This window comes from Dipodomys merriami, unplaced genomic scaffold (assembly GCF_024711535.1).
Source record: "Dipodomys merriami isolate MVZ:Mamm:240054 unplaced genomic scaffold, mDipMer1.0.p SCAF_17, whole genome shotgun sequence".
Classification (NCBI taxonomy): Eukaryota; Metazoa; Chordata; class Mammalia; order Rodentia; family Heteromyidae; genus Dipodomys; species Dipodomys merriami.
The window spans coordinates 17,288,367-17,314,234 of record NW_027203048.1 but is presented as its reverse complement, the minus strand read 5'-3'; the positions used below and the strand labels follow the sequence as shown (position 1 = coordinate 17,314,234).

Genomic DNA, 25,868 nt, shown 5'->3' with positions numbered 1-25,868 from the left:
ACCACTTGAGTTACAGCACCACTTCCGGTTTTCTGGTGGTTTATTGGAGATAAGAGTTTCACGGACTTTTCTGCCCGGGCTGGCTTTGAACTGTGATCCTCAGATCTCAGCCTCCTGAGTAGCTAGGATTACAGGCATGAGCCACAGGCGCCCGGCTAGACATTAATTTTCTTAGTACACAGTTCCTAGTTAGTACCTACTATCATTCTATCCATTTATTTTTTTCTACCATTTATTCAGCTTATATATATTAAATATATATATATATATATATATATATATATATATATATATATATATATATATATATATACTGCTTACCAAACCCAGCAGGAAATCAAGCAAATAAGACAATGCTTTGTTGAAACTTTACAGAAACTATAGACAGTTAAAGAATGATTATAATGAAATATAAAATTTGTAATGAGGAAGTACTAGGTATTACTAAACATAGTATTAGGGAACTAATTCTAGTCCAAGTGGCCAGAGAATGCTAATTGGAGGGAGTGATGTTTAACTTTGACCTCTGAAGGAATTAGAAAGGGCAAGTGGACTATTTGTTGAATGAGGCAGACTGGGCCATGCAGAATACAGCTACAAAGCTTCTGGGTTTGGTACCTTTGGGAAATAGAAGACTAGATAGTAATGAGAGGGAAGGAAGGAGTGTTTCTTGGAACTAGGGTTTGCCCATAGCAAAAAAATATGTTATAAGGCCTTGAAAAATATGCTAAGGAGATGATACTTTGTTAAGAGGAGAAGGCATTACAAGTATCTCCATTAGAAGGTTGTGACAAGATTTGTTGTTACTATGACACTGTTGCAGAAGGCAGATTAGAGAAGAGCAGAAGAGCAGTACTGAAGAAAGGGTGACTGGTTAGAAACGGTCTGTTTCAGCCACTTGGCTAATTGAGTAAGATTACATTGACAAGGGTAGCAACAAGAAAGTTGCAGACTTATGGTTGTATTTAGAAAATATTTAAGAAGTAAATATGCAGGAACTAAGTCTTAACTAGATGGAAGAGGTGAAAGGAGCTTAAATGAGACCAGAAGTAGTTTAGAAATGGTGAGTTCAGCTTGGGATTTATTTCTTAGGCACAAAGCTATTGGGGTAGAGAAGATCATCCAGGGACTTTTTGCAGAGTGAGAAAGGAAACTAAAATTAAGCCTTGAGGAATCATAACATTTAAAAGATGAGAAGAATAAACAAACCTGACCTAGGGGCTGGGAAGGTGGCTCAGTGGTAGAGTGCTTGCCTTGCATGCATGAGGCCCTGGGTTCGATTCCTCAGCACCACATAAGCAAACAGGAAAAAGCCGGAAGTGGCGCTGTGGCTCAAGCGGTAGAGCCTTGAGCTGAAGAGCTGAGGGACAGTGCCCAGGCCCAGAGTTCAAGGCCCCACGACCGGACCCCAAAAAAAAAAAAAACAAAAAAAAACCTGACCTAAGCATGATGACTCATGCCTATAATCCTCACTACTCAGGAGGTTGAGATAATGAGAACTGTAGTTTGAGGCCAGCCTGGCTAGAAAAATTCACAAGTTCCCCTTTTAACCAATACTGGGGGAGTAGTATATACATGTCATCTAGCTACAAAGAGAAGCTTGGTATATACATGTCATCTAGCTACAAGCTGGTAATAAATGGTTTCTTCCAGGTGTCCAGGCAAGAAGTGAGTCCCTATCAGAAAGATTAATGCAAAAAGGGAGGTGGGAGTTTCTAGAGACATGGCTTAGGAGTAGAATGCTTACCTAGCAAGCAGAGGCTGTGAATTAGAACTCTAGAACTATTAAGTATTAAAATAAAATAAAAACCTGAAAAGGAAACCGAAAACGGCTACTTTAATGATACAGGGTAAATCAGGAGTGTGGAATCTAAGAGGATACAGTTTTAAAATGAGGATTACTCAGCACTCCTGATTAATTTCTAGAAGGTTAAAAGTAGTGACATAAAGTTGACTATGAATGTAATTGCAGTCAGTTTCAGGAGAGAGGTGAAGACAGAAAGACATGAGTGTAAAATGAAGACTTGAATGTGGTCTGTTTTCAAGAAGCTTAGGTTGTGAAAGTGAAGGGGGATTGGGGGTGATAGCTGAAACAATACTGGGGTCAAGGGGAGTGGGGTGCATGTACACCTGTGTGCTGTGTTTCTTAGAAGAAGAAAAATAAAAGGGAAAGAGTAGAAATACTCATCATAGGAAGGTATCTGAAAAATGATAGGGATTTCATAGCAGATAAGTTGGAGGAAAAGTATGCCTGTGAGTAAGAGTGAATGGAAGAAGTCAAGTAATAGTTTTATAGGTTTGGATTACAGTTTGGTGATGGATATTTCAGGGAATGTTCTTATGCTAGCTTTACGTATGAGACATGATTAACTGCTAAGAGTAGGTCAGACATTTAAGAAAAGCAGAAGTTTGTAATACTGATATTGATCACTAGGAATTAAGTAGAATTGAGAAAAGCTAAGGGTTCAATTGAACTGTTTTTGTTTCAGCAGTCCAATATTTATAATCTTTCCAATGAATTTATTGTCCCAACTGGCACACATTTGAGAGAGCATTGACACACTCTTAATAGTTATAAAGACATGAATATGAGACTATCTCCTGAACCAAGGGATGTGTGATAACTTACCAAATTCTTTTTTGCTTTTAATCTGTTTGATGCTTTTCCCTTTTTCTTTTCTAATTAGCATTCACCATTAGTATAAGGGTTTTCATTGTGACAGTTCTATAGATGTGTACAGTGTTCTTTGAACAAACCCACCCCCTCTATTATATCTCCTTTCTTTGTTTCTCCCTTTTGATGAGTTTTATTATTCTAGCTCAATCCTCTTTTTAAAGTGATTTAAATAATAATAAGAAAAATATTTCCAGGTCTCATCGTTCCTTTGTGTAGATAAGTATATCTGATATCATTTTCTATCTGCCTTAAAATTTTGTTTTAGCATATCTTGCATATGAGATGCTGGCAATGAATTCTTTTTTTTTTTTTTTTTGGGTCCAGTCGTGGGGCCTGAACTCTGGGCCTGGGCACTGTCCCTCAGCTCTTCAGCTCAAGGCTAGTGCTCTACCACTTGAGCTACAGCGCCACTTCCGGCTTTTTTCTTTTTGCATATGTGGTGCTGGGGAATCGAACCCAAGGCCTCAGGCATGCAAGGCAAGCCCTCTACCACTGAGCCACCTTCCCAGCCCAAAGGTATTTCTTTTTTTTTTTTTTTTTTTGGTCGGTCGTGGGGCTTGAACTCTGGGCCTGGGCGCTGTCCCTCAGCTCTTCAGCTCAAGGCGAGCGCTCTACCACTTGAGCTACAGTGCCACTTCCTGGCAATGAATTCTTTTAGCTTTCATAAATTTGAAAAGTATTTTTTTCCCTTACTGACATTGTTTCCAAGACATATCTGCCTTTGTCTTTTTCTTTGTTCCTCTGTATGTAATGTGACTTTTTCACTATTAATTCTAAACAATTTTATTTTGGTATGTCTTAGTGTACTTGCTTCTCTCTACAATGGTTTTTAGACTTGGGTTTGCTGAGTTTCTTGAATCTATGGGTTTAAAGTTTTTATGACATTTGGAACTTTGTAGCCATTATTTCTTCAAATATTGCTTTTGGTCCTCCTCTCTGGTATCATGATCAGAACCCCCAGCAGTAGCAGGAGCAGTCATAAAGTTCATCATTTTACTTCCCTTCTGTCAGTGATTATTGAAATACTTGGTGTTTTAAACCCCACTGTTAAATCTATTTATTTTATATTTATTTCAGGTGGATGAGGAAATTAGTTCCTATTGATCCAACATGTCTGTTGAAAGTTAGATACTTTCAATAATTGAAGAAATTAGAAAATTTAAGCTAGTAGAGACTTTAAAACACTCACTTTTATATAATGTTATTTTTGAACTTGATAAGGTAAGAAGGAATCTGATAGTTGATCACCATTAAGTAATCATGGAAAAAACTGTGAGCTTGTCCTAGGTATAGAAGTATTAGAACAATTTATCTTCATATTAATTTGTTCTTTTATTAAGGAAGAGTCTACATTCAGTAAAATTGAACACCTGGAATGCTTTTAAACATATTCAGTGTTATAACTACTATTCTTTGTGGGCACCCCCTTCTTTTTCAAACTTTATTGATAACCACTAAAGTATTTTCCATATTTATAGTCTTACCTTTTCCAGAAAGCCATGTAAATTACAGAAGATAGGTTTTCCCTGTGGCTTATGACACTTCACATAATATGTTTGAGATCCATTTTTGTTGGTATGTAGTTCATTCCTTGTTCTTGTTGAGTAATAGTCTATTAAATTAATGTATCATACTTTGGCAGTATCACTAGATTCTAAAGTAGATAGTGGCAGTTGAATGTATCTAAATACAACATTGAAAGGATTTAGGCTCATTTTGATGGGAGATTAAATGCTCTTACAATTTATTTCCATATCTGGAAATTTTAAAGTCTTGAAATGCTAGTATAAATATTCTTGGTTGGCAAGTACAGATTTACTTAATTGACTGAGGAGGTATAACCAACATATTTTGTTTTAAACACAGTTCTGAATTAATTTGACTTAGTGGAAATATGATGTTTGTTTTTTCATTGCTATGACAAAATACTCAAGCAAACCTACTTAAAGGAAATAAGATTTATAGTCACTTGGTTCCATCACTGTGAGCCAATGGAGAGGAAGAGAAGGCATAATTGAGCAGAGCTTCTCACTTCATGGCAACCAGGAAGCAGAGGAGTATGGAAGGAGGGAAGACAGATGCCTGTACCACAGGGCTATCTCCCCTTTCCCCTTTTATTCCATCTTGGCTGCTACCCTTTGGAGTAGTGCTGCTATTTGAGGTGGGTCTTTAGCTAATCCTCTCTGGAGATGATCTTAGACACACTGAGAGGTGTGCTTTACTAATCTCTTAGCTACTTCTCAGTCCAGATCAAATTGAGAGGATAAACTATCACACCAGATGTATTATTTTTTTCTTAGTATTGGGGGCATTGTTTTTGTCTTTTTTTTTTTTTTTTTTTTGGGTCCGGTTGTGGGGCCTGAACTCTGGGCCTGGGCGCTGTCCCTCAGCTCTTCAGCTCAAAGCTAGTGCTCTACCACTTGAGCCACAGCGCCACTTCCGGCTTTTTTCTTTTTGCTTATGTGGTGCTGAGGAATCGAACCCAGGGCCTCAGGCATGCAAGGCAAGCACTCTACAACTGAGCCACCTTCCCAGCCCTTGTCTTTTTCTTTTTTTTTTTTTTTTTTTGTCGGTCGTGGGGCTTGAACTCTGGGCCTGGGCGCTGTCCCTCAGCTCTTCAGCTCAAGGCGAGCGCTCTACCACTTGAGCTACAGCGCCACTTCCGGTTTTCTGGTGGTTTATTGGAGATAGGAGTCTCACGGTCTCTCCTGCCCGGGCTGGCTTTGAACCGCGATCCTCAGATCTCAGCCTCCTGAGTAGCTAGGATTACAGGCGTGAGCCACCAGCGCCCGGCTCTTGTCTTTTTTTTAAAAAAGAGATTACCCTAGAATAGCCAGGCATTTGTGGTTCACATGTGTTATCATAACTTCCCAGGAGGCTGATATCTAGAGGATTACAATTCAAAGCCAGCCTAAGCAAAAAAAAAGAAAACAAAAAAACAAAAATTCCCACAAAACTCTCCAAGATAACTAGCAAAAAGCTAAGGTGGAACTGTAGCTTACGTGGTAAAATGCCTGCTGAGAAAGCAAGCACAGTAAACTCAAAGTCCTGAGTTTAAACTTTGGTATTTCCCCCTCCACAAAAAAAAGTAGAAGTTAATTTAATTTGTCTCATTTTTTTACTCTCATATCTAGTCTACTGCTATTTCTTTGGTATATAACAGAATTTGGCCAACTTATTTCAGAAGAAGAATAAATAGGCAAGATCTAATTCTTTTTTTTTTTTTTTTTTTTTTTTTTGGGTCCGGTCGTGGGGCCTGAACTCTGGGCCTGGGCGCTGTCCCTCAGCTCTTCAGCTCAAGGCTAGCGCTCTACCACTTGAGCCACAGCACCACTTCCGGCTTTTTTCTTTTTGCTTATGTGGTGCTGAGGAATCAAACCCAGGACCTCGAGCATGCAAGGCAAGCACTCTACCACTGAGCCACCTTCCCAGCCCCCAAGATCTAATTCTTACTTTAATCACATATTTCTTTTTTTCCCCTATCATTTTAATGATAGCATGTGGAGGAAAATGCTGGCTCAAGAATGAAGCAGGCAGGATTTTAACACTTAGAGCTGTATTTCTAGGAAGCCTCAAAATTATTCTCTAAACTCTGCTTTCTCTTTTTCTTATTCTTTTTTTTTTTTTTTTTGGGGGGGTCCGGTCATGGGGCCTGAACTCTGGGCCTGGGCGCTGTCCCTCAGCTCTTCAGCTGAAGGCTAGCACTCTACCACTTGAGCCACAGTGCCACGTCCGGCTTTTTTCTTTTCGCTTATGTGGTGCTGAGGAATCGAACCCAGGGTCTCATGCATGTAAGGCAAGCTCTCTACCACTGAGCCACCTTCTCAGCCCCTGCTTTCTCATTTTTAAAATGGAGATTGAACACTTACCTTCAGAGGTACTGAGAATTAAAGAGATTTTGTGCGTACATGTGTACATGAATAGTATATACATACACACACATATGAGAGAGGGTTTTTTTTTTTTGCCAGTATTGAATTTAAACTCAGTATGCTCATACTCAACCACTTGAGCCACACCTCCATTTATTTCTATGTTTTGCTGGTTATTTTCATAATAGGGTCTCGTGGATGCTTCTGCCCAGAGTGGCCTCGAACAACAATTCTTCTATTCTTAGCATCTAGAATAGTTAGGATTACAAATGTGTGTCACTGGCACCTAGACACTGCATACATTTTTAGCACATTGTTGGGAACATAGTATGCAGGTAGTAAATGATTAATTTCAAATATCACTACTTGTATCTCTATTTGTATAAGACTCTATAAAGATCAAGAGTTTCTCATACTGTAACCAAGGGCTGATTAAAAGTGTAATTGTTTCACATTGTTAAGGTTGAGCCATCAGTGCCCCCCGCAGAGTAATATAGTCTCAACCTCATAAATGATTATTGGACATTTTTTATGGTTTGAGAGGCCTTTAAATATGTAAAACAAGTTAGCTTTATTATGATTCAATGTTTTCCAGATGAAGGTAATGAAACTGAATTGCAGCCACAACCAAACAGTCAGTTAATGTGGAAACAAGGACGACAACTACTTAGACAGTAAGTATCCCAAGGTTATACTTACAAAGAGTAGAAGGTACCGTCATGTTTTCATCTCAATAGAATAAGCTTTTCTCAAACTACTGATGGAAAGAAGTTTAAGGTGGATTATTTATTTTTCATTTAAAATACTTTCCCTCTAGAGAATTTATGTAATTAAAATAACTTACTGTATTTTTTATTGTAAGGAAAATGTTGAGAGGGGTTACTTATATAAGTCAGGTGTTGAACTTTTCTTCTTGAACAGTATTACCTCTTCCCTCGTTTTCTGCCAGTTTTTCCCTCCCAACCCCCTCTCCCACAAATTAGTTCATTTTCAACATATTGTCTATTGAGTATCACTGGCTGATTTAATTTACCCTGTGTCCCACCATTTCTGTGTGTCCCTTTCCCATCCCCATTAAAAGAATTTTATATCTGTAAAGTTTTTCTTCATTTTATATCAACTCTATAAGAATATGTATATGCCTTAATATAAGCCCACTGGCAATTTGCAATCAGTAATTTTGCAAGCAGTATTATTAATCAGTAATTTTTAAAGTGTTTTGTTTTAAATCAGTTGAAGAACTTGAATTCCCCAGATTTTCCCAATATTGCCTATTTTCTCCTATAAAATGTATTATCTGACCCTAAACAGAGGAAACAAAGCTCTATTGAGGTTCTGATGTCAAATGGTGCAATAGATCCACTCATCAATAGAGCCTAGTCTTGTATACTATTTTTGTAACTAGTATTCAAATTTATGCCAAAGTAAAATTAAATCTACATATTTTGGATTTCTGAGTTTTCTTATGAGTAGTTTAGATTAAGGTTTCAAAGTGAATGATTGTTAAATGTTTCATTTGACTATAAGAAACAATATATCTCCTACCTATTCTTTTATTTAGACAAAGTTGAATAAAAAGTGAATAATAACAATTATGTGGATTGAGTAGATATTCATTAACATTCATTTTAATCCTATGAGTTACATGAACTTTTTTTTTAACCTTCTTTACCAATACTAACATATGTTAGGCAAGTGCTGTTAACCATGGAGCAACAACCAACACTCTTTTGCTCCTTTTGATTCATTTTTTATTTTGAGACAGGGATCTCATTAAGTTAGTTGCACATTAAGTTAGGCTGATTTTGAACTTTTTATCTTTCTGTCTCAGCTTTCCAAGTAGATGTGATCATAGGTAGTATACTTCACCATGCCTTTGCTTTTTCTTGTCTTAAATAGGTAAGCATATGCGAAATGCTGATTTCTTTTTTTCTAAATAAGAAGTAGTTTCATAATGAGATATTTAACAGATATTTCAAAAAATTGAAAGACTGATAACCTGCTTCTCAAAGAAAAGAGGACATCTTATCAGTCATTGATGAAGTAATTGTTTAGTAAAAGCACCTTTAGTAAAAGCAGTTTTGAAACAGTTATTTGTAGTGGTCATGTTGCCAAAGGGAGGTGCATATCAAATATTGCTAAAAATAGAAAAACAAGCTAATGCCTGTAATCCTAGATGTAACTTAGGAGGCTGGGATCTGAGGATCTGGGTTTGAATCCAGCCTAGGAGGAAAGTCCATGAGATTTATCTCCAATTAGCCACCAGAAAACTGGACGTAGAGCTTGGCTTAAATGATAGACCGCTAGCCTTGAGCACAAAAGCAGAGTTAAATTCAAGTTCCAGGTCCAGGACAACAAATTAAAAAAATAGAAAAACAAATATATAAGAACAACTCATTAAGTTCAGGAAAGTTAGAAACATGATTCATGATTTCAAATTTTGATTCAGACTTTTGTGTAGATATTGGGTGAGACTTAAAAGTGAGCATCTTGCCTAAATAAACAAAAACACTGTTCTCAACCATTGCTTTCTTTTCTCATCAAGTAGACATCACTGCATAAGTCAGTGCTAGCTGGGCGCCGGTGGCTCACGCCTGTAATCCTAGCTACACAGGAGGCTGAGATCTGAGGATTACAGTTCAAAGCCAGCCTGGGCAGGAAAGTCCATGAGACTCTTATCTCCAACAAACCACTAGAAAACCGGAAGTGGCGCTGTGGCTCAAGCGGTAGAGCACTTGCCTTGAGCTGAAGAGCTCAGGGACAGCAGCACCCAAGCCCAGAGTTCAAGCCCCATGACCGACCAAAAAAAAAAAAAAAAAAGTCAGTGCTTAACATTTTATATCATGTTTGTTAATAGCATTTATCTCTTTTATGATCCTCAAACTGCAGCTTTTGGTGGTTTAATGGTTTAACAGTGAATCCAAGTATCAATTCAAAATGTTTTTATGTGGACTTTCAACATTTTTGATGTAAACTTACTGTTTATTTTGCATAAGTTCTTTACTAAGCATTCAAGACACTTTTGTTATATGAAACACAAGGATAATAGTCAGCCTTAAAAGAGAGTCTTGTTATCTACATACAATTAGAAGTCAGGACAAAGAAAAATACCCAAGTGTGTATTAAATATTGTGAAGAATTCTTGGTTTTAAAATCTAAAGTACCATGACTGAAATGCAATAGTAATGATAAAAATGCAAAAGTAATAATAGTAACAAGGACAAATTCAATTTTATAGCTGAGAGTTTTATGTATTCTTGAAGAAAAATACAAAGTCAGAAAGATAAGAAACTGGTGACAAGTCTTAAATTATTGAATGCACAGTAGTTTTAAATAGGTCTTTATAATTTCATCATTAAATTGAACCTTTAGATTACATGTTCCTAATATTGTAGTTTCATGTCTACTGCATCTTCGTGATGTGTATTGCCAGCAGTGATTGTAATGTGGAAAAGCCACAACTAGATTTTATATGTAAAATACTCATTATGTTTACAGATGAAAAAGTTGTATTATCCCTAGCTAATTGTACAAAAAGGTTCCAGCTCAACACGTTAGTTTATGAGTTCAGTGCATCTTGATCAGCGTCACCTATTTCATAATCCTCCCATCTCTCCCAACCCCACCCATCCCCTCAATTTTCCTTTTGGTCTTTTTTGGTGTTGATAGGTATTAGATGTTTTATATATGCCCAGGATAGTATTAGGGATATCTTTCCAGGGAAGGAAAACTGACATTTAGGAGAATTAAGCTATGCAACAAGTAGGTGGCAGAAATAGGCTTATGAACTAGAAGTAATGCTTAATACAAATGAGCCTGTGCTCATTTGTCTGTATTGTTATCTTCCTGATACAAAGTCATACATGTGTACACATACCTTACATCCTACAGTTTAATTGTGGTCTATTTTATTTTAAAGTTGCCTCCAGATAGAAGTTTTTTCTACTGAGGTGACTCTGTATCTTTCCTATACATGATAGAGGAAGCCATATATTAAAAAAAAAACAAAACATTTTCTGTAGATCTTAAACTATCCTTAACTCTTTGCATTAGAAATGTAAAAAAATCTACTAGAATCATTATTAATCATTATTATAAAATAGAAATTTGCTAGTGTTTGAGGGTGAGATTGCCTCTATCCTGCCTAAAGAAAAGAATGTGCCATGAAATATATTAAAGAATACATTCTTCTTAGGATAAATGTAATGAATGGTGTATTGTATAGTTCTTTGATTTTTCTCAGTGACTGTAGAGGCTGGTACTGCAAGAGACAGCTCCATCTGCAGCTGGAAGATTATTAACAAATCTTACTAGCATAGTACTGTACTGTTGAGTCTTATATAGGCATTGAATTTGAAGAAATACTTTTGTTTACATATTGAATTTTAGAATAGTGGTAACTGTGTGACAAATTTGTAAGGATCTTCTTTACACAGGTATCTCCAGGAGGTGGGATACACAGATACTATTCTAGATGTGAAATCTAAACGAGTGCGAGCTTTGTTGGGCTTTTCAAGTGATGTCACTGACAGAGAAGATGACAAAAATCCGGACTCAGTTATAAATGGCACAGAAGCTGAAGGTAAAGAGACAGCAATGATTGGGTAAGTAATTTGTCTGGTAAATATTTCAGTTATGAATTTAGTTCTTGTTAAATAATTTTGGTTTGAGTGTTATTATACTTTAAGGTAGTGATTTAGAAATAAGTATAGTCAATTACGTATCATAATTTTAAGTTTTACTAAACCAAACACAGGGATTGAAGTCATTGCTTATGATTATTTAAAGTAGAGAATATTTGAAATCTTCTTTATTAGGATTTTATTCAACACAAATTTTAATATCTTGAAGCCACATACTGTTAAAATCTCAAAGACTTTACCTAATGAAATTCAGTACAAATTGGAATGAAATTTTATTATTAGTGAATTTGAAATAAAATTAAAATCAGAATTTCAAAAAATTTAAGAAGTAAATTTTTTTGACCACTCTTGTTTATGTCAAAATTATATAACTCATCTGACTTTGATACATTGTATCTATTTTAAGTGTATATATTTTAGTAGGTTAAGCATGAAAAATTGAATTAGCTGTTTGAAATATTTTCTTTTTCGGGAGGGGTTTGTAATTTTTTTTAATTGTGAAAATACCGTATTTTATTTTTCTTTTACCATATATCATACAATTATAAATAATTCTACTTAAATGCATATTAACAGTCTAATTAAAAAAAAACTTCTTACCAGAAAAAAACTGCGTAATTCAAATCAGTAATTTAATAAAAAGTCAATAATTCTGACAAGTCTAACTATGATATTACTTTGTTTTGACCCGTGTTAAGGCTGGAAAAATGGTTTTAACTAAACTGTAAGTTTTCTAGTGAGACTGTAGTTCCTGTTATTTGGAAAATAAATTAAAACTATATGATTAGGTAAAGGTACAAAATAAGAATTGTATAAGCAAGTGTCATTGGAACTTTTGTAAAATTACTAATAATTAAGAATGCATTTACTTGTATTTATAAATGCAAAATGTAGATTATTCCTCTTTGTAGTTATATACCAGCTATTTCTGCTTGCATTTTTGTCTTATGGCTTAAGTTAATTTAGAGAATACAGATAATTTTTATATTTATTATTTTTGTGCTGGTTCTGGAGCTTGAATTTAGGTCCTGGGTGCTGTCTCTGAGCTTTTTTGCTCAAGCTAGTGCTCTGTCACTTTTGCCACACTTTCATTTCCAGCTTTTTTGGGAGATGGTGCTTAGTTGGAGATAAGAGTCTCCTGGACTTTCCTGCTCACCTCTCAGATCTCAGCCTCCCGAGTAGCTAGGATTACAGGTGTGACCCACCAGCATCCAGCTTAATATAGATATTTTAAAGAACTATAACGCAGTAACAGTTTTCAGAAAATACTACTTTGTTGTGTGTTGAGTGTTGTGGTATTGACCTGTCTTTTATTTTTTCTTTCTTTCTTTCCTATATTAGTTCTGGGGCTTGAACTTGAGGGTTAGGCACTGTCCTTGGTTTTTGTGCTCAAGGCTAGCATTCTGCCACTTGAGCCACAGCTCCACTTCGGGCTTTTTGATGGTGAATTGGAGATCAGAGTCTCACAAGCTTTCTTGTCTGGACTGGCTTTGAACCTTGATCCTCAGATCTTAGCCTTCTGAGTAGCTAGGATTATAGGCGTGAGCCACTGGCACCTGGCTTGACCTTTCTTTTGAAACTGACAAGGATATTATTCTGCATTTGCTAGATTTTTTTATAGGGATGAAGAATGGTGGAGGACAAGGAGCAAATGAAAAAACAAAACAATAGTTCTCAGCAGATTTGAAATTTAAGATTTATCTGTTTTTAAAGTTCTATCTATAATTGTGGCCTTATTTTTTTCTTCAGGAAAATGTCTTTATCTAAATCATTTCCTAATGAACTAGAGAGAAATGATTCTGTTCTGGCCATTAGGATTTACTGAGGTTATTTTGAAGCAATTGTATTCAAACCTTATATTTGAAAAATCCAATAATTTCTCTTAAAAATGGTTTATTTAAGGTCAGATATATGCATAGTAGTGTAATTACTAGAACATTTTCGATAACTCTCTGTGTACATTTGCTATTTTCACTTTTTTAGCCATTTAACAAGTATAAGATTGAGAGAGAAAAAATGACATATTTACTAATTGTCTGTGGTTTTGGAAGCTTTTGAAGCTTTACAAAAAGAAAACAAATGAAAGCAGAGATAGTGAAAAAAAGTACTTTTTAAAGTGTGTACATTGAACTTGTTATAAGAATCAGAGTATTACTGAATCTGGAGGGAAGGAGTTCTGTATATGAGATTATTACTAGTCTAAATAGGTATGATTATAAAGTGTCATTAAAATAGTAGTATTTCCTGCTTGCTTTTCAGTTAATCCAAAAAATTCAAATAGATGAGAATTAATGTAGATTATATTATAATGTTGTTATTATAAGGTAAACAACATCTGGAAATTAACTGAGTAAGGATGTATGTGTTTTAAACCAGAAAATCCGAGTTAACAGATTCTGCCTCCGTGCTGGATAATTTCAAATTCCTTGAAAATGCAGCTGCAGATTTCAGTGATGAAGATGAAGATGATGATGAGGGAAGAGATAAAAGTGTCATTGATACTTCAACGGTGAGTTAGATAACTCAGATGGTATAAATATTTCCAGACCTTAACTTTTTTGTGTGTGAAGTTGAGGGAATGGGGAAGAATTTTTAGCACTGATTTCAAATTCAAGAATAATATTTCACCTTTGTCATAAAATACTACACTTTGATTTTTTATTAATTCATTAATCATGCTAGCATTTCAGTAGTGCTGGTGAATATGATAAATGTTGTATCTTATAACAATGCAGTTTTTTTGATTGTGGTAAGATAATTGAACTGTCGGACATATGATGGTGCCTTCAGCAACTAAGATCAGCTCAGATTTATGCTGTTTTTCTCTCTTGTATTCAGAGTTTCTTTGGTACACAAGTTCTGTAGATTTTCAAAACTCTTCCATTAAATTTCTCTAAAATTGTTTAGGATATTTCTGTATTTTTGTTTAGATCATTATGTTTATTGATTTTTCTCATGACAGGGAAAGTCATGGAATAAGAAATGTCTCTGAGTGTCTATTTCTTCCTTCTTTTCCCTTCATAACTCTTGTGTTTTTCTACTTTTCCTCCTTTTCCCTTCTTCTGTTCTTTTCTTTTTTCCTCTCTCTTTCCCTCCTTCCTTTCCTCCCTCTCTCTGTCTTTCTCTGTGTGTCTTTCCCTCCCCCCCTCCCTCTCTCCCCCCCTCCCTCCCCCCCTCCCTCCCTCCCTCCCTCCCTCCCTCCCTCCCTCCCTTCCTCCCTTCCTTCCTCCCTTCCTTCCTTCCTTCCTTCCTTCCTTCCTTCCTTCCTTCCTTCCTTCCTTCCTTCCTTCCTTCCTTCCTTCCTTCCTTCTTTCTTTTTTGGTGTTGTGTTGGTTGTGGGGCTTGAACTCAGAGCCTGGGTGCTGTCCCTGAGATTTTTTTCTCAACCACTTTGAGCCATAGTGCCACTTCTGGTTTTCTGGGGGTTGATTGGAGATAAGAGTCTAACAGGCTTTCTTGCCTGGTCTGGCTCTCTTCTTCTTTTTTTTAAAGTAAGAAGTTAGGACATGCTTTGTTTTATTTAGGAAATGTTTGTTGTTTTCTTTCATATTTATTTAAGAATAAGAAGGAAAAAAGTAAAGTAATATGAAGCAGACTAGACCTAGGGTTAAAAGATTTGAAATTGCCACTAATAGTGCTTCTTAATGGGTAAGGCTGTTATTATACTTTGTAGAAAGAGGATTAGAATAAATACACATCCCCTGAAGATTTTGTGATACAAAAAATACTATATATGAAAGTAAGTTTAGTGGACAAGGAACTGTCCTCCAGTGGTAGATAGATAGGAGGAGTGGACATATGTGCCAGGATAGCCTCATTTCTAGAGGTAGAAATGATGAACAGTGGCCCACACAGAATACCCTATTCCCTTTTCCCGATGGTTCCTGACCCTGTTCAGTGTCCTCAACATCCATGTGTCAGAAACAAGCACTTTACTTTCGTGGTAGTTTTTATTTTATCTGATCACTCAATCCTCTTTGGAAAGACAATGATACTCTTTTCAGTTGTCTTTTAGGATTGGACAATTTGTTAGTAGTTTGGGACAGTGTTATACTATGGACTGTGATGCAGTAGACAATTTAAAGACACATTTAAAGACATATATCTGATTGATATGAATATACCTGTTTGCTTTACTATACCTGACATTTCATTTCTTAGGTTAAAATGAGAAATATATACCACATGTTTTTGTTTTTGTTTTGGTAGTTAATTGAAGATAAGAGTCTCATGTATTTTCCTGCCCAAGCTTATTACTTGGAACTACCAGCCTCCTGACTTGCAGAGATTATAGGTGTGAGCCACCAGTGCCCAGCTTATAGAGTAGTTTCTAAGTGCAATTTCTGTTTTCTTATGTCCTCTTCTTCCGAGGATCCATCAAAGACTCTTAAATTATTACTGCCGCTGTTTTTCAAGACCACTAATACTGATAACAGCTCTGCCATGATTATTACATGAACTTTAAGCACTCACTAAAAACTTTTCTGATCCAGACAAGTAGTACTGGCATATGCCTTCATTTACAGTGGCAAAAAAAAAAAAAAAAAAAAGCCTAAAGGTCCAGAATATTTTTTCTCTATCCTAGTCACCTGAAAATTGCGAGTCATTAAAGTTTCTGTGGGGTGATTGCACTGAGATGATATTTTCTTATCAGAATTCTTTGTAGCCTAGTGGTAAAAAACACTAATTACGATGATGTAATTTTCTTTACTGATTATATCAATTTAAGTATTATCAGTTTAACTATTAAATGTATTAAAACTATTTTGAATGCTTTGACTAGAAATTCCTAAGAATAGCCTACCACTTGATTTTTCTAATTCATCGTCATTTAGGGTTTTTTTTTTTACATAATCAAATCCGTAAATGTATGTTGTATCTTTTGTTAAGTGCTCTTTTAGCGAGTAACAAGTAATGAAGGCACATCTAAAATAGTCTACAACCTATATTTTGTGTCTTAATTTTAAGTGATTTTTAAGTTGATTCATAATCTCCTTGAATATGGGAATGGAGGAGCCTCATTTGAAGACAAGAAAAGTAACACATGCTTATTATCCCTTCTCATTTGCTGATTCTATACTTCTTTGTCCACTATCATTTATTTTTCTTTTCTGTCTACACATTAAAAACATAACACTTTTGATATATTTCTTTAAAATGAATACTTGATAGGTAGGAGTATGTAACAACAGTGAAACACTTGATGTTTATCTCGTTTTAAATAAGGTTACCTAGAACCAGCTGTTTTTCCTGACAGTTGCCTTTATGACTTAATACCATATTTAGTAATAACACTTGTTGAAAATATATTGAGACATTAAATTTCAGATTTTAGATACTCTTACTGGATTTTCCCTGCCTTTTTTGTCAGACAATGCAAACAATTCTCTGTTTATAAAATATTAGTGATGGCTCCTCTAAATTACAACTGGCATCCTATCTGAGTCAAAGATCAAAGGGGATCAAGTCTCTAGGATAAAGGAAAGTGGAGGTGGCAGTGTATTTATAGATGAGATTTGTATGTGGCCTGTTGATATAACTCTTCAGAAGCATTTCTTGGGCTGTGTAGAGTGCTTGTCTCATATGCACGAAGCCCTGGGTTCAATACCTCAGTACCATATAAAAAGCTAGAAGTGGTTCTCTGGCTCAAGTGGTAGAGTGCTAGCCTTGAGCAAAAGAAGCTCAGGGATAGTGCCCAGGCCCTGAGTTCAAGCTCCAGGACCTGAAAAGAAAAAAAAAAAAGCAAGCATTTCTTTGGTCTGGTTTCCAGGGAAAATTGGAAGAAATGATCAACATGGGTTTGTGAGTACTTGCAGAAGACAACCCATCTAATACGAGCTTTCTGTTTATAACCTGCCATACTAATCTTGTTGTTTCTTGTTTGTTTGCTTGTTTAGTTGCTAGATTTTAGACTGGGAAGTACTTTAAGCATAATTTTAGAAAATTTTAGAAAAATACCCCCAAATTAGTAAACCAAATATAGCACCATTAAATAATCCTTGATTTCTCCTGTTCAGTTTTTGTGTATCCTTATGGATAGTTAAGACAAGTTTAGTCTGTAATGTTAGCTCTGTCCCATTAGTAGTGGCTTCCTGAACTGTGGAGGATTTCTGATGCTGTGTTTCATCTTTGATGAAAAGAGCTGCAGTTGAAAAGTGATACCTGGTGTGAGCATGAAAACAGGGCCATCAAGTCAAGTGTTATTTCTTAGAGTCTTTTTATTTAGGGCTAAACCTTTAAGCACTTTCTAGAGTGTTTAACTTTGGTATGTTTCATTTTAAACACTCAAAAGTTCCAGGAAAAAGTATAGTCAGGTCATGGCTATTTCTGTTTTACATGAAGTAACAAAACTAAAGTCTGGAGAAATTAAGATTTTGAAATAAGCTCTAAACTACTTATTCTACTTTATTTGGGCTCATATTGGTTCATGTGACCACAAAGGAAGATAATTTATCAAGAGCACAAACATATTGACCTCAAAAATCATCAAAACAATTTTTAGCTCTGGATTTGTAATGCTAAACATTGCTCTATAAACATATTAAAATAAGATAACAATCCTTACCATAGTTGCTATTAAATCTAGGATATGTTACTTTGAAAGATCAGGTTTTTTTTTTTTTTTTTGAGGACAAAGTAAATATATAAAGATCTAATATACTACAAGTCGACACTTTAAAAGCTTAGGCAGGAACATCTCAAGTTTGAGGCCAACCTGGGATTCAAAGCAAGACCCAGTCTCAAAAACTAAAATAAACTGCTATTGGAGAAGGTGATACAAGATTAGAACAGTAGAAATAATAATGGGAACCTGAGAGTATCTTGTGATTCTTAAGAAGTATTTCTGAGTTTGTAAGTTTTTGTGATTTGGTGTTTTGTGTTAGGGAAGAGAATTAAAGTTATTATTCATAGGATTGATGATGTGGCTAAATTGGTATAGTAATACCTGCCTTGCAGGAATGAAGTCCTAAAGTCAAACCCTAGTACTGCCCCCCCAAAGTTATCAGGGTTATATTTTGAAAAATTCTTGTAATATTTTATTAAACGTGTTATTGGGGGCTAGATTAGGATGTTTGCAAACTGCACAGATAGCATCCAAGAAATATAATATGATTGTTGTTCATAATACCGTGTATTAGGGACATGTTAATTTATCTATAATTTAAGTACATATCTTATACTCCAATGATATCTATCCTTTATTTAAAATGAGCCATTGAACAAAGTTTAAACTATTGTTTTAAAATGAATAATATATATCTTTTTAAATGATCTGTGTATTTTTTACAGAATTACATAGTTTATCAGCTGGATGCTGGTGGCTCATGCCTGTAATCCTGGTTACTCAGGAGGCTGAGATCTGAGGATCACAGCTCGAAGCCAGCCCAGACAGTGAAGACTCTGATCTCCAATTAAAAAGCCAGAAGTAGTGCCATGACTCAAGTATTAGAGCATTAGTCTTGAGCACAAAGAAGCTCAAGGACAGTGCCCCAGGCCCTGAGTTCAAGCCCAGGACTGGCAAAAAAATAAAAAATATTCTAATGTTTAAATTTATTTTTTCATTAGATTGTTAGGAAAAAAGCATTGCCTGATACCAGTGAAGATCGAGATACAAAAGAAGCTCTAAAGGAGTTTGACTTCTTGGTTACATCAGAGGAAGGAGACAATGAATCTAGAAGTGCAGGTGATGGAACAGACTGGGGTAAGGAAGAACTGGATTCAACTAGATGTCTAAGTAAACAAAAGAAATTAATGATTTACCAGGAGAGCAATGCCTTGAAGAACTATAATATTGAAACAGTGACCATCCCATGAAAATTTCACTACTTTTTTGTTCATGGGGTGTGTTTTTGTTTAAGGAAGATTGTATAACTAGTTACATATACCTATTTATATGTGCTATATAATGTGGAAACAAATTTGAATTGAAGTGCAGAATGTTATGTTTTGTACTTACACAGTAACACTTGCAAACCTAGACTTTTGTGGAAACTTCAATATGAGAAAATAAGAGAGGATTTTGAAGATGACATTTCATCTCCAATATCTTTTGTGCACAAAGAAGTAGGTTAGAAATTCATAGTTGCTCATTTTGCCAGCTTAGATGGGCATTAGTTAGGAATTTTTTGTTTCTGTTTAAATGAAGCTAATATTTTAACTTCTAATGAGTTAAATATTTTGGAGAAACTTCTATACCATAGATTATTATTATAGTAGTTTGGAAATTTATTTACTGTCAACAAGGGAAGGTGTGTGTGTGTGTGTGTGTGTGTGTGTGTGTGTGTGTGTGTGTGTGTGTGTGTGTGTGTGTGTGTGTGTGTGTGTGTGTGTGTGTGTGTGTGTGTGTGTGTGTGTGTGTGTGTGAGTGTGAGAGATACCATAGATTATTATTATAGTAGTTTGGAAATTTATTTACTGTCAACAAGGGAAGGTGTGTGTGTGTGTGTGTGTGTGTGTGTGTGTGTGTGTGTGTGTGTGTGTGTGTGTGTGTGTGTGTGTGTGTGTGTGTGTGTGTGTGTGTGTGTGTGTGTGTGTGTGTGTGTGTGTGTGTGTGTGTGTTCAAGAGAGAGACCAAGAAAAAGGGAAATTCTGATACTTGAATAGTTTATTTTTTATTTTTTTTGCCAGTCATAGGGCCTGAACTCTGGGCCTAGGCACTGTCCCTCAGCTCGTCAGCTCAAGGCTAGCGCTCTACCACTTGAGCCACAGTGCCACTTCTGGCTTTTTCTGCTTATGTGGTGCTGAGGAATCGAACCCACGGCCTCATGCATGCAAGGCAAGCGCTCTACCACTGAGCCACCTTCCCAGCCTTGAATAGGTATTTTTTGAGAGAATATAATGTAACTAGTGGTTGAAAGAACTTCAGTGTTCTTTCAGTTTAAAAGATGAGCCAATGACTTCTTATTTGAAATGGATGATTTTGTTTATAAGGATAAAAGTAGCTGTAAACATCATATAAAATTATTAAATCATTATTTAAATGTTGATACATGACATTATAAACATTTCATTTGCTTTTCTTCAAGCAGCTACTTTATATATTGATTTCAGTATGACTTCAAGAATTTGACTGCATTACTAAAACAAAAGCATCACTTATGCCTATAAACCCTAATTTTTAAGTTATATTCTGTCTGCCTGGGTGCAGGTGGTTCATGTCTGTAATCCTACCTACTCAGAAGACTGAGATCTGAGGATCATGGTTTGAAGTCAGCCCTAGCAGTAAAGCCTAAGACTCTTGTTTCCAATTAACTTTCAAAAAAATCCAGAAGTGGAGCTGTGGCTCTAGTGGTAGAGTGCTAGCCTTGAGCAGAATAGTTCAGGGATAGGGACCAGGTTCTTAGTTTGAGCCCCAGGACTGGCACCAAACAAACAAAACAACATAACACATCCTATCTCGAGGGTATACAAAAGCATTCTAAGGCCAAAAAGAAAAGCCAGTGGCTCTTACCTATAATTCTAGCTATTCCAGAGGCTGAGATCTGAGGATCTTGGTTTGAACCCAGCTAAGACAGAGAAACCTGAGACATTCTTCATCTCCAAATAACCATCAAAAATCTGAAACTAGAGGTATGGTTCAGGTGGTAGAACCACAGCCATGAGTAAAAAAGCTGAACTAGAGCACTAGGATCTGAGTTTAAGACCCAGTACTGACACACACACATACAGATGATACCTTTTCCTTCTCTTATGTTAAAAATTTTGCTCAAATTTCCCTCTTTCACACTTGTTTAACCAACCTAAGTGGCTGACAAGAAGACTCTCAGGTAAGTTCAAGAGAAATATTTTTAGTAAACAGAGTTTATGTATACATGTATGTGTATTTGTATTCTTTTTTTCTACTTGAAACACTCTTAACAATGAACATCATTATGATCACCTCCAAGAAAAAAATGTTCTTTTCTCTGTATACTATGATTAATCCCAATAGCACATGATCTGAGAAAAGTGGATTATATAGGAATTACTTTTCTTCTTTTGTATTCAAGGTAGATTTGAACTCTTCTTACCCAAATCCATTATTATACTAGAAGCACTTATGGCATCTTATGGTGACTTTTCCTATTGAGCTGTTAAGTAGGTCACCAGTACAAATCACTATTATTTTGCATTTATTGGAACTCCTCATGAGAGAAAGGAAACTCAGCTGACTTTTTACTGTTCTTTCAACTCATTTGAAAATGTTTCTAGGCTAGCTGGCTGGTTCATTTGTCACAGAATCATTGTAAATGGATATTGTGGTACTATGATAATATTGACAATTAGAACCATGTCACATACTAGATTTTTCATCTGTCTTTATTTTTTCTTAAATCATGTAAATTTACTGATATTTTAATTAACCCTTTAATTTCTTACTTCAGGGATTCTGTCTTGATACTATTGCTATTTATTCCTTTTTTGTGACAAAAATGTGAAGAATTATTTATGATAATTAAATAGAAAAATACACTTGCTTCAAGAGAACAAAGTTTTGAAGTTTAGTGAAATTGCTTTTTATTATTTTCTACTGAACTTATTTATCAAGTTACCTAGATATTTTAGGCAACAATTCCACATTATAGGAATAGCTTCAGCTATATCACAGTTAAGGTGTTTCTCTGAGAATCACATATCTACATAGATGATAACTGACCCTCTTAAATTGCCAGTCACATTACAGGTATTTGGGACTTTTTTTTTCCTACCAAAACAGCTATAATTTCCCTTGTATAACTTCTTTTCATTTCATTGTGTGAGTCATTATCCAGTGTATTACATGATGCATGTGTATGCAATTTAACCCAATATTGCATGAGGTAACTGGTGAAAACATGTTTGAATTGTCATATTCTTTTGTAGTGTACTTAGATCTATCTGTTCATGAGTGAATAGAAGTGGAGGCTTCTTCACCTCTAGTTTCACCTGTTTAAGGGTCAAGTAGTAGAGCACCAGCTGAAGGAGCACATATGAGACCCTGAGTTTTAAAACTTGGTGCCAGAAAAAAAAAATCCACAGAAAAGTTTTTGTTCTAATTTCAAATAATCTCAATATTCACTTAACAAATATTGTTTGATCGGGTGTTTTATATGTGCCAGATCTTCCAGATAAATTCTTACTTCTGTAATGCCTACAATCAACTAAGAGGACCTAGGCAATGAGCAATAGACCCAGTAAAAGGATAGCAGTGGGTGATAAATGCTATGAAAAGAGCAAAAGAACAAAGTAAGGGAAATAAGGAGAGCTCAAGTTGGGGGTAGTAATAAGAACAGGGATGCCATGGTAAGCTCCATTAAGAGGGTAGCATTTGAGCAAAAGACTTGAAGTTGATAAGGAAGTTGGCCAGGTAGAAGTATTTAGAAGGAAGAAAGTCAGAGTAGATACGAAGATAATAATAGTTCTGGAATGGCTAAGGAATTCAAGCAAGCCACAATAGTTGGAGCACAGTGATTTCCAGGGGGCTCATTATAATCAGTGGCCACATTATGTAAGGCCATGTCAATTATTGGTGAGATGGAGAACCTTGAGAGGGATTTGAGCTGATTTTTTTTTTTTTTATTTTTGGTCGGTCATGGGCCTTGAACTCTGGGCCTGAGCGCTGTCCCTCAGCTCTTCAGCTCAAGGCGAGCGCTCAACCACTTGAGCTACAGCGCCACTTCCGGTTTTCTGGTGGTTTATTGGAGATAAGAGTCTCACGGTCTCTCCTGCCCGGGCTGGCTTTGAACCGCGATCCTCAGATCTCAGCCTCCTGAGTAGCTAGGATTACAGGCGTGAGCCACCAGCGCCCGGCTTTGAGCTGATTTTTAAAGCAACACTCTGACTACTATACTGAGAATAGTTTACCCAGAGAACCACTGATAACCAACTTGAAGGAGAGGAAATAATTATTGCAGTCTTTCTTTCTTTCTTTCTTCCTTTCTTTTCTTTCTTTCTCTTTCTTTGTTTCTCTCTCTCTGCCTGTCTCTCTCTGTCTCTCTGTCTCTCTCTCTCTCTCCCTCTCCCTCTCTCTCTGGCTTTCTCTCTCTCTCTTTCTCTTTCTTTCTTTGTTGGTCATGGGGCTTGAACCTCTGGGCCTGAGTGCTGTACCTCAGCTCAAGGCTAGCACTCTACCACTTGGGCTAAAGTGCCACTTCCAGTTTTCTGACGGTTTATTGGAGATAAGAGTTTCATGGCCTTTCCTGCCTGGGGTTGGCTTTGAACTGTGATCCTCAGATCTCCGCCTCCTAAGTAGCTAGGATTACAGGCATGAGCCACTGGCACTCGGCTATTGCAGTATTAAGAGATCCCAGTGGTCAAAGAAGTGAAGTGATCTGTTGAAAATTCACATTCTAGATGTATTTGAACATGGAGAAAACAGTATTTTCTGAAATATTCACTGTGGAATGGAAAAGAAAGGTTTTTGGTCTAAGTAGATAGAAGTATAGAATCACTATTACATGAAGTACAGAACCCCATGGAAACAGATTGGATGAGGAGGAAACTGGGAGTTTGTATGTTCAGTTTGCAATGTCTGTTTGACTTTCCAGTGGATAGGTAGAGTGAGCAGTACAATATGGAGGTCTTGAATTCAGACTAGAGTTTTGAGCTAACACTTCCATGGTATTATTGAGCACAATTATTTTATAGTAAGTGTAAGAGATCAAGCTTATATTTACTGTTTAACTTTTTCTGAAATAGTATTAAGTATATTTTTTACTAGAAGTTCCGTTTCTTATTTTGAGAATTTATAGACTAACATCAGTTTTAATTTTTGGCCTTACAAATGGCTATTTTTAGTATTTTTACTTATTTATTTTGTCAGTCATGGGGCTTGAACTCTGGGCTTGGGCACTGTCCCTACGCTCTTCAGCTCAAGGGAAGTGCTCTTCTACTTGAGCCATAGTGCCACTTCCGGTTTTCTATGGTTTATTGAAGATAAAGCCTGGGCTGGCTTTGAACCATGATCCTCAGATCTCAACCTCCTGAGTGCTAAGATGATAGGTGTGAGCCACCTGCGCCTGGTTTCAAAATGCTATTTTTAAAGTCAGTAAAATAGAGTATGTCAATGAACATATGCCAAAATCAAAAGTCTTGAAATAGATCATTACAGATGAGTTTGTATTATCTCTGAATAAGTCTTTTCTCTTTAGCACAAAAATAAATATGAAGCGTATTTTGTGAGATTCTGTTCATGAAAGAAATCACAAAATATAATGAATAATAATGAGAGGTTCTTGAGTATAAGGTATTTGGAGAGTTGCTTAAATTTCTTGATTTTTTTTCACATATCTCTTTCAGAGGAAATTTATTCTTGATTAGGGATTGAACTGATGATTACTTCTCAGTGGTTATGTTTCTGTGGCTAAGTAAATAATGCTGTAGAGAAAATGGTGTCTATCAGATATATTGACTTTTAGAGTATTTGATATCTTATTGAAAAAGGTTATTTCATTTGTTTTACTCTGTTTAGAAAAGGAAGACCAATGTCTCATGCCTGAAGCCTGGAATGTGGACCAGGGAGTAATTACCAAACTCAAGGAACAATACAAAAAGGAGAGAAAGGGGAAAAAAGGGGTGAAGAGTAAGTGGAAAACATTGTATCTGTAAATCATAAATCTTGCCTCTTTTTACATCTCCCAAGTTTTTTTTTTCCAATGTTTTCCTAAAACTACTTACTCTTTTTCATTTCTGCTCCTGACCTCTTTCCTTTCACCTACTCTCAGGGGTTGAAATTAAATGGTTAGCCATTTGATTATGAAGTTAACAAAAAACCATATATGAGTATGGAATAATAACAAATTTAGAGCCTTATGAGAGTATTAAACTATAAATAGTGATAAGTTGATATTCAAAAGTGTATATGCCGAATTACAATGATATTTATTCCTAATGGCAGTTTATAAATCTCATCTAACTTGACCTTCTGACAAACCAGCAAAGATATTGCTTATACTTTAAGATTTTGGAACAAAATTTCTACCCCTGAATGTTTCATGTTCACAATACACAGTTCATTTGCTCACAACCACTATATGCTATACAGGGCACAGAATCAAAAGCATAAAGTCTTTTTTTAATTTAAAAACTTTGGCCAATTTAATTCATAGCAATTTTACTAGTTACCTTTTTTTTCTTTCCAATAATATATTTGCTCTATCAAAACCGAGCTAAAATGAAAGTTCCAGCCCTGTGAATCATATAATTCATTATGCAAATGAAAGGTTTAACAATAGACCTAGTTAAATATGTAAAGTGGAAATACTAACTCTTTCAAAACATCTCTAAAAACAATCTTAAACATTTATTTAGAAGAACAAGGCTAAAGTACCTTCTCATATTCCCACCCTCATTGTTAATTGGCCTCCCCTTTATGGTAATAGAAATTTCATCCATTGTGATATAAAGGGCAGTGTAAGGTGAGATTAAAGTATAAACTTAGTGAAAAATGTATTTATAACTTGAAAAAACCAGAGGGATATGCTTTATCACTCTATTTTTAAATTGTATCAACCAGTTCAGGTACGACATTTTTTACAGTGAGGTAGTAACTTGAAAACATTTAGAACTTTATTTTGAATACTTAAAATTTATTGATGTTTAAAAAAATTCAATATTAGTAGTACAGTATCAACAATTACCTACTGAGACTTATCATTTAGTACTATCTCAATATAAATTAAATCAGAATGGAAAGATTACTATTAAAACAAGAACATT

The 25,868-nt window shown here is 35.7% G+C and overlaps 1 protein-coding gene across 2 annotated transcripts in view; it reads left to right on the top strand.

Annotated features, from left to right (window-relative positions):
• The window catches only part of Strn (striatin), a 110,606-nt gene that overhangs the window by 51,838 nt on the left and 32,900 nt on the right, over positions 1 to 25,868 (top strand). For both annotated transcript variants that reach the window (XM_070025368.1, XM_070025367.1), the window contains exons 4-8: positions 7,145 to 7,223; positions 10,986 to 11,153; positions 13,569 to 13,701; positions 18,759 to 18,894; positions 24,622 to 24,732. In XM_070025368.1, coding sequence (XP_069881469.1) covers positions 7,145 to 7,223; positions 10,986 to 11,153; positions 13,569 to 13,701; positions 18,759 to 18,894; positions 24,622 to 24,732 — 627 coding nt within the window. The remainder of the gene's footprint in view (positions 1 to 7,144; positions 7,224 to 10,985; positions 11,154 to 13,568; positions 13,702 to 18,758; positions 18,895 to 24,621; positions 24,733 to 25,868) is intronic.